This window comes from Hemiscyllium ocellatum, chromosome 5 (assembly GCF_020745735.1).
Source record: "Hemiscyllium ocellatum isolate sHemOce1 chromosome 5, sHemOce1.pat.X.cur, whole genome shotgun sequence".
Classification (NCBI taxonomy): Eukaryota; Metazoa; Chordata; class Chondrichthyes; order Orectolobiformes; family Hemiscylliidae; genus Hemiscyllium; species Hemiscyllium ocellatum.
Genome location: NC_083405.1, coordinates 134,241,312 through 134,258,538, shown reverse-complemented (window position 1 = coordinate 134,258,538; position 17,227 = coordinate 134,241,312). Strand labels below are relative to the sequence as shown.

The 17,227-nt window shown below is 38.2% G+C and overlaps 1 protein-coding gene across 1 annotated transcript in view; it reads right to left on the bottom strand.

Annotated features, from left to right (window-relative positions):
* Positions 1–2,240: 2,240 nt before the first annotated feature.
* The window catches only part of LOC132815881 (protein lifeguard 1-like), an 88,785-nt gene continuing 73,798 nt past the window's right edge, over positions 2,241–17,227 (bottom strand). The window contains exons 5-7 of the mRNA XM_060825226.1: positions 16,763–16,891; positions 12,422–12,565; positions 2,241–6,726 (exon numbers count right to left, since the gene is read on the bottom strand). Of these exons, the coding sequence (XP_060681209.1) occupies positions 6,577–6,726; positions 12,422–12,565; positions 16,763–16,891 (423 nt within the window). The 3' untranslated portion in view covers positions 2,241–6,576. The remainder of the gene's footprint in view (positions 6,727–12,421; positions 12,566–16,762; positions 16,892–17,227) is intronic.

The following is a 17,227-nucleotide window of genomic DNA, read 5'->3' as shown; positions in this document are numbered from 1 at the left end:
ATAGCCTAAAGTACCTCATAGATGCCCACTCTTGGATTGTTTGAACTGTTCAGTTTCTATCCCATTTACCACAAAGTTAGTGCCACACAATATGGTAGAGGCTATTCTCAATGCGAAGGCAGGACTTTGCCTGCCCAAAGACTGTGCAGTGGTCACTCACTAATACGGTCATGGACAGATGCAGCTGCAATTAGCAATTGGTAAGGATGTGGTCAAGGATGTTTTTTCCTTTCGTTGGTTCCCTCACCACCTGCTGCAGACCCAGTCTAGCAGCTATGCTCTTTAGGACCTGACCAGCTCGATCAGTGATACTGCTACCAAACCACTTTTGGGATGGACATTAAAATTCCCCACCCAGAGCACATTTCCTGGTGTTGCCACCCAGTGCTTCCTCAATGTTCAACATTAAGTATTGCTTCGTCTTCCAAGGAAAGATGTTTCCGTGTGTTTAATCTGAAGCCACAAGACTTCGTGGGGTCTAGAGTCAAATGCTGAGGAACATCCAGGACAACTCTCTCCTGACTGTATATTACTGTGCTGGGTCTGTTCTGCTGGAGGGGCAGGACAAATTCAGGGATGATGATAGCAGAGGCTGGGACAGAGTCATACTCAGAATCATACTTTACAATGTCAGGCTGTTTGATTAGGAAGGAAGACTTTGCAGGGTTGACAGGGCCATTTCTGCCATTGTCTTCGATGGCCAGGTCAATGCCAGGAGATCCATCTGGTTTCATTTGAGACATTGTGGCAATGATATGGCAGCATAGCTTGCTGAGCCATTTCAAAAGGAAGTTGCTTTGGAGTCACATGTAGATCAGATTTCCTTGGTTTTTCCTGACAGTCAACAATAGTTTTGTGTCAGATTCTTCTTTCCAGATTTTTTTTTAAAACAAATTCAAATTCCACCATCTGCCATGACAGAATTTGAACCCAGATCATTATACTGTTAATCCAGAAACTGCTAGAGATAATATTACTGGGTCACCATCTCCTCTTGACTCAAGATTTACTATTGATATTTGGAATTAGTGAATTGTAAAATAAAGTTCCACTAAAGTTTAGGGGAGTGTTTGGCTGATTCAACTGAAGTCAACAGCACTCTGAATGGTCTTGATAAAAGGAAGATGGAAAGAAAGTCCATAAGGGGCACAGTTTAAAAGTTAGAAGTCACTTTTTTTTTTGAGAGGGGAGAAATTCTCTCAGGGTTGCGCAACTTTGGGATTGTGCCCCAGACAGAGGCAGCAAGATCATGCAATATAATTTAGGACCAAGATAGATAACATTATCCTTGTTGGGCAAGGGAATCTTAAAACATGGGTATGTAGGAATGTGGAATCTATCAACCATGACCTCATTGGATGAAGCAGTGTACCTTTGCTCTGAATTCACATTATTATATTTTGTAGCACTGAGCGGAGATGACTGGACTCCAAATCATCTTCCTTTTTGTTAAAAAACTGACATGAAGATTTTCCCAATTCCTTTGACTTAAATTTTAGTAGGGTTCTTGATGCCACTCTAGACCTAATACTACTTGGACAGCAAGGTAAATCACTGGAATGCAGCACTACATTTCAGTCAAGGCTTAGTATGGTCAGGATCAGTGATCCTGGAAGAACCAAAAGTTTTGCCAATTACATGTTGCCCTAATGACACCTATCACTTTGTTCATGGTCGAGACACAGATAAGTGCTATAATTTGCTAATCTTTTCCCTATAATTTTCCCTAAGTGTTGCAAACAAGACATAATTGAGCAATTTGCACATTGCTGGGCAGATGCTTGTGTTGTAGAAGCTTCGTTAGGAGTAATTCTAGTTGTTAAGTATAAACTATGATGTATTCAAAAAACCCATCTTCCACCATTTCATGAATATGTTCATAAATGTTTCAGCTTTTTCTTAACAGGAGACATTCTGGACTCCCCATCATTGAGGAAATTGTATATGCAACATCCTCAATTCATTTAATGGTCACTGCTACTATTCATCACTAGATGAGGCACAAGTGTAAACTTTAGCCAATCCTAAACAACAGATCTATTTAGCTATTCATTGCTTGCTTTAGCAGACAGGTAAATCTAGTTAAACCACACAGGATAACATTTGTGTGTTTGCTGGGTGCTGAAAGAGGAGTAAAGACTAATGTAGATACAACTGCATTCATTTATTTCCCTTAAGAAAATCATACGGTGGCTTACTAGATAAGTTAACTACAAAAAAAAGCAAAAAATTAACCAGCAAAACTTATGCATTTAAAAGGAAGTACACAGGACTGTTTCTCGGTTGCAAATGTCAAAACAAACCTAAGACGTAAAATGGAACTTTCAACAATTGGTTCAGCTAGTTTCCAAAAAGATGAAACGACTACAGTGCATTAAAACTTTATTCAAATTTAAATTACTGCAACGTTAATATAGCAATACAGAACATATCTGAAGTCAAAAATGCATTTACCTGCAGACCTCTAGCAATCACATTGTTTCATCAGATCAGCATTAATTAAATTCAATGGCAAATACTGAGTTTATAAGACTGAACAGAGGAGATTTGATATTATAGCCAATTTAATGTAAGGGGATAGATCACAACTTCCGAGGAGTAAACCTTGTATTTTCATTTTGACACAAAAAGCTCATTATTGAACCCAAGAATCTAAACATGAAAATCTCAGAAAACACAGGAGTTCCATAGTTCATGGAGTACAAAAACAAAATTCAGGAGTGTCAATTTTACTTCAAAAAAAATACTAAATCTTAAACTTGTTTAAAAGTGTTATTTTAGAACAATGACAGGTTGCATTGAATAGGTTTAAAAAAGGTTGTGCAAAAAAGATTTGTGGTATTAAATATTGATAATCTTATAAATACCATACATTTAGGATCTGTTTAGTTCAAAACAGCATATTTGAAAATTAAACTTCAGAAAATTAAAAGTCAGCTAAAACTAGTACAATAGTTAGTCTTGTTTTTAACAGAATCTTTTCAACTTGTGAAATAAAGAAAATAGCTCTGGTGTAAATAATCGCTTCACTCAATTTACTGAAAATACTGAAAAATCTGATTAGTAGCCAAATGTGAATTAAAATCAACCATTAAATACAATGAGTCAGAGACAAAAGAAAATTCATCTGTTGCCAGAATTGCTTTATACATCTAAAATGTATTCTGTAGTTTAGCATAGACTTTGTGAAATTAGATCACCAGAATGATTAGGTCCCAGAATGGAGATGAACGTACAAATTATATTTTAAGATTCCCTAATTTTATGAATTCCATGTTTTTCAGTAACAATGTTTTATGCTCACAATAAAGATAACCATTAAAAGGTCATCTGTGCACAAACAGAACATGCTCTGATTTTGATAAGAATCAGGAGTACACACACACGGGAAATATGAAAAAAGATATTGGCCAAGAGCAGCTCCTCAATCTACTTTAATATGATTCTTATTCTAATCTTGCAAGGACAATTTTTGCCATTGTGCCATATTTTCCTTCATTTTACCCATGCAAAAGGATTGAGATGGCTTTCTTGGTGCCACAATTGATATTATCACAAGCTCAAAGTACTTGGCTAAGATTTCACAAAAAACTCAGATCAGAAGAGATGAGGGACACAAGAAAAACAGGAGGAGATGAGGACTTGAGTGACATGCTAATTCATTACATCTCAAAATTCTCAATAAATAGTTTGATACAAAATGATATTAACAACAATATCACAAACAGGAGAGAACTGTTTGATTTCCAGATGTTAAACAGTTCAAATCTTCATTGTTTTATTTGGCCTCACTACACAGACTACCAGGCGGTTTAACATGACAAAAGGCCTAATTCCACAGGAAAGGATTAAGGACAAGCATCACAATCATATCAACTTGAGCAGGACTGTATATCCATAGAAGTTTATAAATTTGATTAAATTATGATACTGAAATTTCAAGAGATGGGAAAAATGAACAGAAAAATCAGAATGTTAATCTGTATTTGGTCAATCTCTTGGCATTAGCCTGCCCTAGTTAGATAAAGGAGCATGTGGCATGACACAAAGTAATTTTTTTCTCATCTGTTCATGTAATCTTCAAAGTTTGAGATGAAAAACTAAGTTGATAAAGAGAGATATAGAAGATAGAGGAAGCGGTTTGTGTAGAGCTTAAGCATTAGTTAACTAAATTGCCTGTTTCATAACCAAAGTACAAGTTGTCCATAAATTTGGATAACCAATGTCAGCATCATATGCTGTCAGATAAAATTAAACAGGTTACTGACAGAGGAGATCCCTAATGACGTCAGATTCTCAAACATTGCAAGGACAACTTTTGCCATAGTGAAATCAGTTTCAAAATATTATAATGCTTATTTACAATATTTTCCAACAGCTTCAATAAAGGACTTCAGGGCACTGGGTTTGTTAGCAACAAGAAAAATCCAAGATTATAGTGCAAAACTAATTCGAAAATGGTTGTCTGATAATATTAGTAAGCCTTCAGGTCAGCAGGAAATACATTGATGGAGCAGAGTGGGCAATGCAAGTTTTAAATTTATCTTCAAAAGGATGAGGCATTCAATGAAGTTTAACTTAGCTTGCTGTCATTTTTGAAAGCAAGTATCGTTTTAAATCAAAAATATGTTTACTTGAAAAAAGGATTTTTTTGTTGTATTAAGATTAAATACCTCAAAAGCAGAATGAGAATTATTCTCGCAGCTCTCAAAATGAAAAATGTCATGTAGCCTTGTTCTTAAAAACGTAAACGGTTCACAGAATGAAATATCCAAAACTCAACCTGTTCAAATACTACAGCAGACTTTGCCAATCATTACAGCAAAAATTAGTTTTACTCATGCATTTTTTTTCTACAAGTTTGGGTTCACAATCAAAAAATATCTTCATTATTTAAATAGTTTTCTCTCATTTAACAAATTAATCTATTTCCCTAAATATGAATTGTTTAGACCAGCTGCCTTAACACTTAAGCAAATCAAATCCTTGATTACCTCATGCACATTTACAGAATTTTTCTACCTACGTACATGCAAATCTGAATCATCTGGTTCAGTAGAATAATTCCTAATACATGGTCCCATGATTGATCACACCAATGCTGTTAGTGAATACAGAAATGTATATTACAGTTAACCCTACATGATAATTTCACTGGAGGAATTAGATATGTCACAAGACATTGAATAAATGAATCTGAATGAAGAGTTCCCTTTTCATTCTATCAGCCCCAACTATAATTAGCAAACCCTTATTTGGTAGCTTCTGATGGTCAAATTAGTTTATAAAGTGAGAAAAAGGGCAGGTATCTAACAAAAGTATTTTAAATCTAACAAATGCCAGTTTCTAAAAGATTGTCTGATGAGCTAAAGACTGAAAAACATTTAGAAATTTAAAAAGGTGTTTGTGAAATGCTTTCCAGAAGTGCTAGCTCTTTAATCTGATGCGACTAATAAATAGTACAACCATGGAAAAGCTTCATACTAATTTCTTCATACATGCAGGTATCATAAATCCACAGTTAAAAATGCAATGCAATCCCTCCGTTACAGTGCCATCAAGCAGCTCCAGGTATTTTTCAACAATACTGATTCTCCTGAGCATATTCAAGGCAGCTAGCCAAACAGCCTATTTCAATTACTAATCAAAACAAAAATAAACTAGAGAATTCATTTGTGTCAAACTCTAGTTTGCAGTTTTAAAAACAAACTCCTAGCTCTCAACAGTAAATATAACCAGTCTGTTTGGAAAAGTCCACTTCTCTAATGTTCAGTAATTTAAATATTGACTTCATTCAAGGATAAAGCCTGACTTCCAGCATTTTTATTAAGCTAGTTCTTCAAGAACCCAAAATAACTACTGGATTTGGGCAATATAGATAAGTAATTCAAATTAACCATACCACCTTCTCATCAATCCAACACCCTCCAATATTACAACCTATTCATTTGATATATGTACATATATATATGGACTGTATAGGTCAGCAAGATTGGTGCATTAAAAGCTATACTTTTCTGACTTAAATCAAGTTACACTATAATTCACAATGTAATAGGTTTCACATTTAGTAGGTTAAGTTAATTCCACTGGATTTGCAAACTGTGCATATATTGTTCTAATTAACTTAAGATTAAATATTTTACACACTTGGTTGGTTTAAATTCCAAAGCCAAATACTTCAGTTCATTATTATCTTAAAGTGTACAAGTGGCGTTCTGCAGGACAGTGCCAATCTCACTCCTCTGCAAAAGAAGCTCCAATTATTTTTAAAGATTAATCACATCATTTATTTAAAGAAAGGTGAACCCTAAACTCACTGGAAAATAGGAGCAAAAAGGAATACCATTATCTACATGAACCTGCTGCAAGCAGCAGCTGAGACTGAATGCACTGATGGCACAGTGAAGCTGTTACATTCACATTTGCCCATCCATGCAAACATGCTTATTCACATGAGTGGCATTACCAGTCAAAAAGGAATATTCCTTAACCTAGGCTACACAAAAGAAAAGATGGCTTCAGGTTAGTTCTTCACTGCACTAGGATCAAATTTCCTCTTCGTCTGCTGACACCTCACTCTCTGGTACTCCCAATGATGGTCATGAGGAACATAAAGATATTGATAATATCGGTATAAAGGTTGAGTGCTGCAAAAACATATTCTTCTGGACTGATAACCAGCTGTTTGTTCCCCAGGATCATCTGTGTATCAATGGCCAAAAACTGCAGAAGAAGAATTAAGAGCACAGAGTTAGACCGGACAGCTCGTCTCCTGTTAATGTTTCCTTTATTCTGTAATATCAACCAATGCAATTGTCTGGTGAACTAGTCTGGGGTATTTATTGAACTTGTAAACACTTTAGCTGACAATGGTGATTTTATGATCACCAAAACCATTGTTATTTTATTATGCTAAACTTTGCTGCACCCAGCATAGTTGGAGACACCAGTGACGATTGCTGGCTATCTTCAAGTGTCTTGTGAATTTCTCTCCAACGTGTACAAAGACAGAAAAATCAGCAAGTGTGGAAAAGAGGGAAAAAGCTCTCAATAGCTTTCACTAAATTTCAGACAGACCAGGATATAGTAAAATTGAACAATATGAACAAGAAGCAAGCATGTGTTGGAAAACAAGGAAAGTCACGGAAATGTTTTAACAGGAAGTTGCAATACTCAATTGGGTGTATTACAGTAGAAGCTAATATTCAGAATAAAATCTTCAACAGCAAAGGTAACAGCAAAGAAATTACTCAAAGGCAGAAATCACAAGAACATATTTGTTCAGTGCATCCAGAAAGAAAGAGCACAAATGGTGGTAGTTTAAAAAAAATGTAAAGGGTATTATATAAAAACTTCAATCTCATGTTTGAGAACCCAATTAGCAAGCGAGACTTTAAAGTAACATTTTAGTAACAGACCTAGTCTTTGTTTTACATTCAGAAAAACATGTTTTACTTAAGGCACTGAAATTTTGAATTAACGCTTACCCACATAAGCATTTAAAATCAAGTATGGCTGCTCCAATTCTCCCAGCTTCACAAGGAAATAGCAAATGGGTGTCATCTTTCTGATGCTCATGTTTTTATTATGTCATAGTGAAGTGACAAATTACAACAGCAACATACTGCAGATCTATAAATATTGCCTTGGTCTACAGTTAACTGAGAAACCATAGGAGGCTGTAATCACAATTCATTATAGGAAATATACTATAGAATTGTTAATCCACAAAAAAGCAACAAGGTAACTTGAGTGAAATGTTAATGACAGATAAAAAGGTTCAATCCATCAATTAAACCAAAAAGAAGTCATGTCAACTTGTTAATTTTCCCAGTGGAACAATGTTTTCTAGGTATTTTGTTGATATAATCATGTAGGCTGTATTACTGGATCTTAAAATATAAGAAGATAGCTCCCTAGATGAGTGTGCATAACCCAGATGACAACTAACAGCTACAATCAAGTTGGAATATATCTTGGCGCATTTATTTTGGAACATAAATGGATCTATACAAGAGAAGACATGTTACATACCAAACCATATAACCAAAGGAAACAGTACAGAGATTAATCGCCTCGATTTCCCAGAAAAAAAGTGAGCTCAAGTGACTTCAGGGATTAAACCCTGACAAATCAGATCTGATGATTTTTTTTTAATTTAAAAAAGGTAGTGCACAACTTATGACAGCACATACACTAGAAGCACAATCAGCAAGAATGCATGCACACGAGGGGGACGGGGCACAGGCAGAGCACACAGAGGCAGAGTAAGAGACTACAGTGAATCACTGTGAAAGTAATGGTTTAAAAAAATACATGCTGTTGAAGTTTTAAATCTTGCAATCATCAGGAGAGCTGTTAAATTCAACAAGTCCATGTTGGTTATGTGAAAGGGAAAATTTGTTTGAAAAGCAAGTGCTTTTTATTTATCAGGATAAATAATATAAAAGATATTCTGGAAGATGCCAGACAAATACTCAAGACACTGTTTCACTGTGTTGGTCTGTGATATTAGCATGTGTAGAGGATTAGTGAAATGGACAGGAAGCCACTGGTTAAGTCTTTCTATTTTGCACACCGTTAGGGATCTAATCTAATCTACTTGTTCACAAGATGGAGGGAGTCACTGGCCAAGCCAGCAATTATTGCCCAAAGGATAGTTGAGAGTCAACCCCCAACACTGTGGGTCTAAAGTCACATGTAGGCTAGACCAAGTAAGCAAAGCAGTTTTCTTTCCTGAAGACATTAATGAATCAGATAGGTTTTTCCAACAATTCACAATGGATTCATGATTATTAGAATTTTATTATTGTATCACCTGTGTCCTCCTCACAGTTTGCATTTCCACTTAGCTCTGCATGGTCAGCAAACTTAGAGTATACGTTATTCTCGTTTTTGTCTGTTATTGATGCAGAACAAATAGCCGAGGTACAAGGACAGATTTCTACAGCACACCATTAATCACAGCTTGCCAACTTGAAAATATCCCACTTAGGCAGATATAGGGGTATTATCATTGGATTGTTAATCCAGAGACACAGGTAAGTGGGTTGAGTGTTCATGGAATGCCCTGCCAGTAGCAGTGGTGAACTCTCCCTCTTTATGGTCATTTAAGCGAGCATTGGATAAGCATATGGAGGTCATTGGGCTAGTGTCGGTTAGGTAGGATTTGGTCGGCGCAACATCGAGGGCCGAAGGGCCTGTACTGCGCTGTATTTTTCTATGTTCTATGTAATATTTCTGCAGACTAGTCTGAATCCCACTATGGCAGATGGCGGAATTTCAATTCAATTAAAAAAAAACAGCTGCCATCAATTAGGGATGGGAAATAAATGCCAATTGAAGCAGCAATGTCAACATCCCATAAATCAGCTAAAGAACTTAAGAGGCCAAGTGAGTGACAAGGCATCACATATGAGGAACAGCAAGTTTATTTACTTCAGTCCTGATTATAGAAAGAATGATTTTAAAAACATTGATGTGCAGATAGATTTAAGTGTACCCATACAAAGGAACAGTTATGCAGTTACAGCAAGCAATTAGGATGACAAATGTCACACTGGCCTTTATTGCAAGGGGATTAGCAGTACAAGTATTCTTTATTTGTACTGGACTTTGAAAACATTTGGAATGTTTGTTTCCATATTAGAGAATTATTTACACAAGTCAGTGCAGACAGATAAACTAGATGGACCCCTTGGATGAAAACGTTGTCTGATGAGGACAATTGGGTTTCGTCTGAGAAATATGAGGAATCATCTCACTGAAACATTCAACATTATTAAAAACAGGTTTAGCGGAGCATACATGGATGTTATTCCCTCTAGCTGGGGATTCTAAAGCAACCAGAGTTTCAGGATAGAGGTGATAATCATTTAGCACTGAGACAAGGAGATATTTCTTCAGAGAGGTGACCTTCAATGAGAGGAGATACATAATTCTTAGGACGCCTGACAACGTAAATGTTGGGAGAATGCTTCTCTTCTTGGGAAAGTCTACAAGAGAGCATAAACTCAGAATAAAGTGGCACTGATTTTAGACTGAGATGACGAATTTGAGGACAGTGTCTTGAGGAACACAGCTGTGGGAACCAAATCCTTGTATACATTTAAGGTAGAGATAGATAGCTGGTTTAAAAAGAATCTAGATGAAAAAAAAGAGGGTTTTGGTGAAAGGCAGGAAAGCAGATGTGAAGAATATTGGATCAGCCACGATCATATTGAATGGCACAGCTAGCTTGAGGGGGCTGAATAGCTGACACATGCTCCTTTTTCTTCAGTCATGCCAGTCTTAAAGTGATCAAGAGTGCACCATCATTCAACATACAGACCACAACAGATAGATACTTGATCGCTCAAGATAAAGGGAAATATTAAACAAGCATGTGCAGATAAAGTCAAAGATCATATTAGATAGCTGATCAGTCTTTACAGGTTACATGGTCATCCTCTGCTATTTCTCATGTTAAATGATTCCAGTTTGGTCAGTCTGCAAACATGGCTCGTCACATGAAGAACCTTACTATACTGTTGTCTCAAAATGACCTTTACATGAAAAGTAATTTTTTAAAATAGATTCCTTTGTAGTAAATTTGTTCATGTTTTAACTACTAAAATGCATGACTGTGGAATCTACATTTCAAAAATAAATCCAGAACATGTATGAAAGTGTTTGAGGAGAAAGTGAGGTCTGCTGATGCTGGAGTATCAGAGCTGAAAATGTGTTGCTGGAAAAGCGCAGCAGGTCAGGCAGCATCCAAGGAACGGGAAATTCGATGTTTCGGGCATAAGCCCTTCATCAGGAATGAGGAAAGTGTGTCCAGCAGGCTAAGATAAAAGGTATCTTTTTATCTTAGCCTGCTGAACACACTTTCCTCATTCCCGATGAAGGGCTTATGCCCGAAACGTTGAATTTCCTGTTCCTTGGATGCTGCCTGACCTGCTACGCTTTTCCAACACCACATTTTCAGCTCATGTATGAAAGTGGAACACTTAAGGTCTAGAACTTATGAAATCTAAGTGGATCTATTAAATATAGTTTAATGTCAAACATTGAAATGAAAAAGGTAAACAATACTTATTACATTTTTTCCATGCTGCATTGACACCAAACATCTTACTCAAACAAATGCATCTCACTTAGAGAAATCTGCAATAACCACTAAATCTAATGAGTGACTATGGAGCTAGGAAAAGTTTCTTTTCAATTCTTTTTTGCAAGAATTTTGGTTGTGATAGCATCCTTGCCTTCAAGTTAAAAAGGCTGTTCATTCAAATTACACTTTGGAGGCACAAGCAAATCTAAACCGACAAACTGCATAAAGTCTGCACACAATGATCGATTAGAATCTGGAATGCATTGTCCAAGTGTGCTGAATGCAGATTCAATTGTGTCTTTGAAACAGAAATTGAATAAACAGGGCAAGAAAAGATGTGCAGACCTTTAAAGAAAGGAAGAAGAGCAGAGAGCCACCACAGACATGATGGGCAATAGCTTCCAGTGAAGTGACCATTCCATTATAGGCCTTGTCTCAGTCTTCCAGATGAGGAGGGAGTCCTGTCCTTTGGGTGTATTTTTATTGTGCATTCACACAAAGGGATCATTGGCGGGACCAGCATCATTGCCCATCCCAAACTGCCCAGAGGACTGTTAAGATCAACCACATTGCTGTGGGTCTGGAGTCACATGTAGGCCCAACAAGGTAAGGATAACAAGGAAAGTAATGAACCAGGTGTGTTTTTCCGACAATCAACAGCATTTTGCTATTATTATATTTTCAATTCCAGATTTTTTTTTGTAAAATTTGAATTCAACTTCCACCATCTGCCATTTGGGGGGGGGGGGGGGAGCGCAGGGAGATTAGAACCCTGGGTCCCCTCAATATTAAAAAGTCTGAATCACACTATTTTCTTCTGGAAGAGCAGAAGACATCTTTCTGGCGAGTATTCATCCGCCATTCAATATTACACTCAGATTACCTAGTCACAACTTTATCTGCAAGTTGTCAATGTGTTAGTTGGCTACTACAGTGCCTTAGTTACCCCATACAACAATGACTATGTTCATAAAGTAGTTTGTTTGCAGTAAAGCATTATGGAACAGCCAGATGTAAAAGGCTTCCAACAAATACAAATTCATTCCTTTTATCCAGCAAGAACTCAGTAATGGTAAAATGGGGTGTGAATGAGTGTCATTCTACATTAAGTCACATAATAAAATCAAAATGGTAGATTTTACTGACTAAATTCCAAAATAATGACTGAGGCATCAATGTGGAAAATTTAATCCTTTGAAAGACTATCTGTAAAACCCATATCTGTGCTGCAAAAGGTGCAAACAACTTCAAGTGGGTGTTTTCTTAAAGGTTGAAATGATTTGCTCACTAAAATGAAACCTTTTAAAAAGAATTCACACTTACCACCGTGAAGATCAATGCACCGACAGAAGCATACACAATCTGGAGAATCTTGTTCTGGATAAAAATGCACAGAATTCCGAAGAAAAACAGCACAACCACAGACACCAACATCACACCCATACAAGAAGTAAAGTCGTACTTGGTCTGTGGAAGAGGAAAGAAAATATTAGCATCAAAATAAGTTACAGCTGTACAGCACTGAAACAGACCCTTCAGTCCAACTCTTCATACCAACCAGACATCCCAACCTAATCTAGTCCCATTTGCCAGCATTTGCTCCAGATCCCTTCAATCCTTTCCTATTCATATACTCATCCAGAAGCCTTTTAAATGTTGCAATTGTACCAGCCTCCACCACTTTTAAAATCTACACCGTGTTCAGGAGACTGCAGCAGCACATAGATGTCAGTGTTGAGTCAGTCACCACGAATGGAAATGAGGTGGTCCAGGAAGGGAAGAGAGAGGTGTCCAAGATGATCCAGGTTAATTTGGAGGTCAGGGTAGAAGGTGTTTGTGAAGTCAATGAACTGTTCAACTTTTCTGTGGGAGTATGAAGTGGTGCCGATACAGTCATTGATTTAGCAGAGGAAAGTGGTGAGGAATGGTGCCAGTGTAGCTGCGGAAGATGGACTGTTCCACGTATCTGACAAAGAGGCAAGCATAGCTGGTGCCCATGGCTAATCCTTTGGTCTGGCAGAAGTGGGAGAATTTGAAGGAACAATGTTGGGAGAAGAGGAAGAAATGAACATCTTGGAGGCCTTTGTCATGGCGGATGGATGTGTAGAGGCCTTGGGTGTCCATGGTGAAGATGAGGGCTTGGAGGCTGGGGAAATGAAAGTCATGGAGATGGAGGGAGTGTGAAGCAAAGGGGACAGGACAGTGTCAAGGTATACAGAGATAAGTTTGGTGGGGCAGGAGCAGGCTAAGGTCAACCGGGCCAGTCACGTTTGTAAATTTTGGGTAGAAGGTAGACCTGGGTGGTGCACGGTTCCTGGCCTAATGATATTGGAAGCAATTGATGAGAGATCCCCTGAGGCTATGGGATGGTCTGGGAGATAATGCAAATAGTGCAAAACCTGCACCCACACCTCCCCCCTCACCTCCATCCAAGGTCCCAAAGAATTATTCCATGTCTGACAGAGATTTACTTGTACTTTCACATAGTGGGTGGCACGGTGGACAGTGGTTAGCACTGCTGTCTCACAGCGCCCGAGACCCGGGTTCAATTCCCGACTCAGGCGACTGACTGTGTGGAGTTTGCACGTTCTCCCCGTATCTGCGTGGGTTTCCTCCGGGTGCTCCGGTTTCCTCCCACAGTCCAAAGACGTGCGGGTCAGGTGAATTGGCCATGCTAAATTGTCCGTAGTGTTAGGTAAGGGGTAAATGCAGGAGTATGGGTGGTTGCGCTTCGGCGGGTCGGTGTGGACTTGTTGGGCCGAAGGGCCTGTTTCCACACAGTAAGTAATCTAATCTAATCATCTAGTATGTCTGTTGCTCTTGATGCGGTCTCCTCTACACTGGGGAGACAGGACATCAACTTGCAGAACGTTTCGAAGAACATCTCTGGGACAGATGCAGTTAGCAAATTCATCCACTCTGCCAAGGACATGCAAGTCCTAGACCGCCTCCACCACTGAACTCTAGCCATGCTACACCTAGAGGAATAGCACCTCATCATCTGCCTTAGGACTCTCCAACCACACAGGATCAATGTAGATTTCATCAGTTTCCTAATTTCCCCTCCCATTTTATCCCAGATCCAACCTTCCAGCTCAGCACTGCCTTTTTGAACTGTCCTACCTGTCCATCTTCTTTTCCACCCTCCTCTCCAACTTATCACCTTCACCCACCTGTTGCATTCCCAGCTACCTTCCTCCAGCTCCACCCCCATTTATCTCTCAGCCCCCTTGGGCCATCCCTCATTCCTGATGAAGGACTTAAGCTCAAAATGTCAACTCTCCTGCTCCTCAGATGCTGCCTAACCGGCTGTGCTTTTCCAGCAACACACTCTGACTTTGATCTCTGGCATCAGCAGTCCTCACCTTCTCCTTGCCCTGAATGGTGTCAAGCTTGAGTGTTGTTGGAGCTACAATCATCCATGCAAGTAGGGAGTATTCCATCGCACTCCTTGATTTGTGCTTTGTAGGTGGACAGGCTTTAGGGAATCAGGTGGTGAATTACTCAGCAGTATTCCCAGTTAGCTTCCAAAAAGTAAGTTTGCTCTCTCAACCTTATCCCACACATTAAAATAAACCAATTTTGAAGCAAAAACGTACATGTGCAAAATGATCAATATGGATATGAGAGTAATGTCACTGGACTAGTAATCCAGAGCCTCAGGCTAGGATCAAGTTTGAATTTCACCACAGCAGATGGGAGAAATTTGAATTTCATCCAATGAAAGTCTGGAATTAAAAGCTGGACTAAAATCAGGACTGTGGATAGGAAATGGTTTATAAACGAAAGGATGGCCTTTTAGGATACAGACAGAGAGAAAGCTTTTTCTCTTGGGAGCAACAAAATCTTGGAAAACACTACATCTAAAGCAGTGATGGTGATTTCATTGAATACATGAGGGGTAGTGGATCTAATTGCCTAGAAAAATCTTAAGGTTATTGGGCACAAGTGGGAATGTGAAATTTGAAGCAAACAGATCATCCATAACAACCATTCTAAATGTTGCAGCAGACTCATGGACTGAATGAGTTACTTCTATTCCCAATTTGTATCTATGTTAAGCAGATTACCACAATGATTGCGAACAGTTTGAGTGTATTGAAAAAGTCCAATTTTGTAGATGACAAACAGAGCTATAAAGCTCTCAGCAGCACTGGGACTAAGGCAGGGAAAGCAACCAGTAACCTAAGACAAATAACAAGCATTTTTTGGAAGGGATATGGAGAACAAGACTGAAAACTATGCTCGGAGTGCAAACAGGATGGAACCAGAGGATACTGTACAGTTATTGTGCCAAAGGATAAATTAAAGCTAACACAATCACGTAGTTTTTTCCTTTTATTTAGAGTTAGTTTTTACAGTATAAAAAGAGGCCCTTCAGTCCACTGTGTCAACAGTCAAACATCCAATATTCTATTTCAATTTGCCACCACTGGGCACACACCATGTGCTAAGCAATTAGTGTTCATCTAATACGTTCTTAAAATGTTTTGAGTTCCCACCTTGACCACTCTTCCAAGCAGTTCCAGTAACACCACCCTCTGGATGAAAACAGTTTTCCTCAAATTTGCTCAGAATCCTGCCGTTTGCCTCAAAACAAAAAAAGACTGGACCCCCTAGTTATGTTAAGAGAATGTTTGTCTCCAACTATGCACACCTCTATCCAGAATCCGCCATTACCTCTGACTTAAGGAAAATAACCCTAACCTATTGAGTCTATTTTCATAGCTGAAGGGGTAGGGAAGAAGGAGGAGAGCAGATATATTCCCTTTTCTTGTTAGTCGTCCCAAAATACATCACTTTTCAGGATTAAATGCCATTTGCCATTGACCATTCAACCCGTCTACATTGGCCTGTAATCCATGGCTTTCCTCCTCACTATTTGCCATATCAATGTGTGTCATCTGCAAACTTAATCACACCTCCTGGGTAATCAGTGTACTCAATAGCAAGGGATTCATCAGCTAACCCTGTTGTATACCAACAGGCACAGCTTTCCAGTGACAAAAATAGCCTTCAACAATCATCCTCTGGATTCAATATTGGCTGGAAGCAATTTGCCAAACTGCTGTGGATCCCATGGTTTCTTAGACTGGTTAAGTAGTCTATCATGTGATACATCTCTGTACCTAGGAATTTATCACTTAAGCCTGCTAAGACTATTTGCCAGATACTGCTTTCAACTCCAAAAACTAATTGCCACCCTGGTTTGAAATCATGGTTAGTTTCTTGCACCTAGTATAATTAAGACACACAAGATTTTCCATAACTGTTCCTTGCCAATATTGTTTTTTTTTAAAAAAATAAAGTAACTCTCTACACTTTGTTTAGCACAGCCATTGTTTTGGGCATTCAGTATATGCCAGAAACTTAAATTTAGTCACAATAACCCTGCTGGCTTAAAATGTGCATTCAAAAAAAGGTTTTAAAATAATTCCACTAGATGTAGTGACATTTAAACCTGTGACACCACAGCTTTAATGCAGGCTTCTGGATTATTAATCCTGTGACAGTACCATGGCACCATTACCTGTTTAGAACCTCAAAAGACAGAAGTTATACATGACTAATTATGCACACTATCCTTTTCAAATCATTTATCTTGTCAATGATCACTAAATGGCCTGTTCAGGATAACACGTTTCTTTTAAAAGAAAAGCTTACCTGCATAGAGAAAATTACAACAGTAAAGCAAACAGCTGCAGTAATCCCAACAGCCATCACTACAGAGTCTGTACTGTAGAAACTGGCAATCATTCCGGCCATGTACGACATGCTGAGAGTCAGGATAGACTGCAAACAGAAAAACAACAGCAAGTAAATATATTGTACATACACTTGCTACCAGTTTAGGACAGAGTCAGACACCCTTTCAGATTTAATGGTGTCAATATACAGGATCAAACTCAAACACTTGTATGATAGCAAATCTGGACAATGGCCCTTATGATTTGTACTAGGTGACTGTCTTTTGTATGACTTGGCAGTTTCTTTATCCACAACAGAACAGTATGGCAAGATTCATTTAATTTTTTTAATATATTGCTACATAAAGTCACAACTCCCCACATTAATAGATCAGAAGAATTAAAAATAGCCACCAACCTCTTGAGCCTACTTTGAGGACCG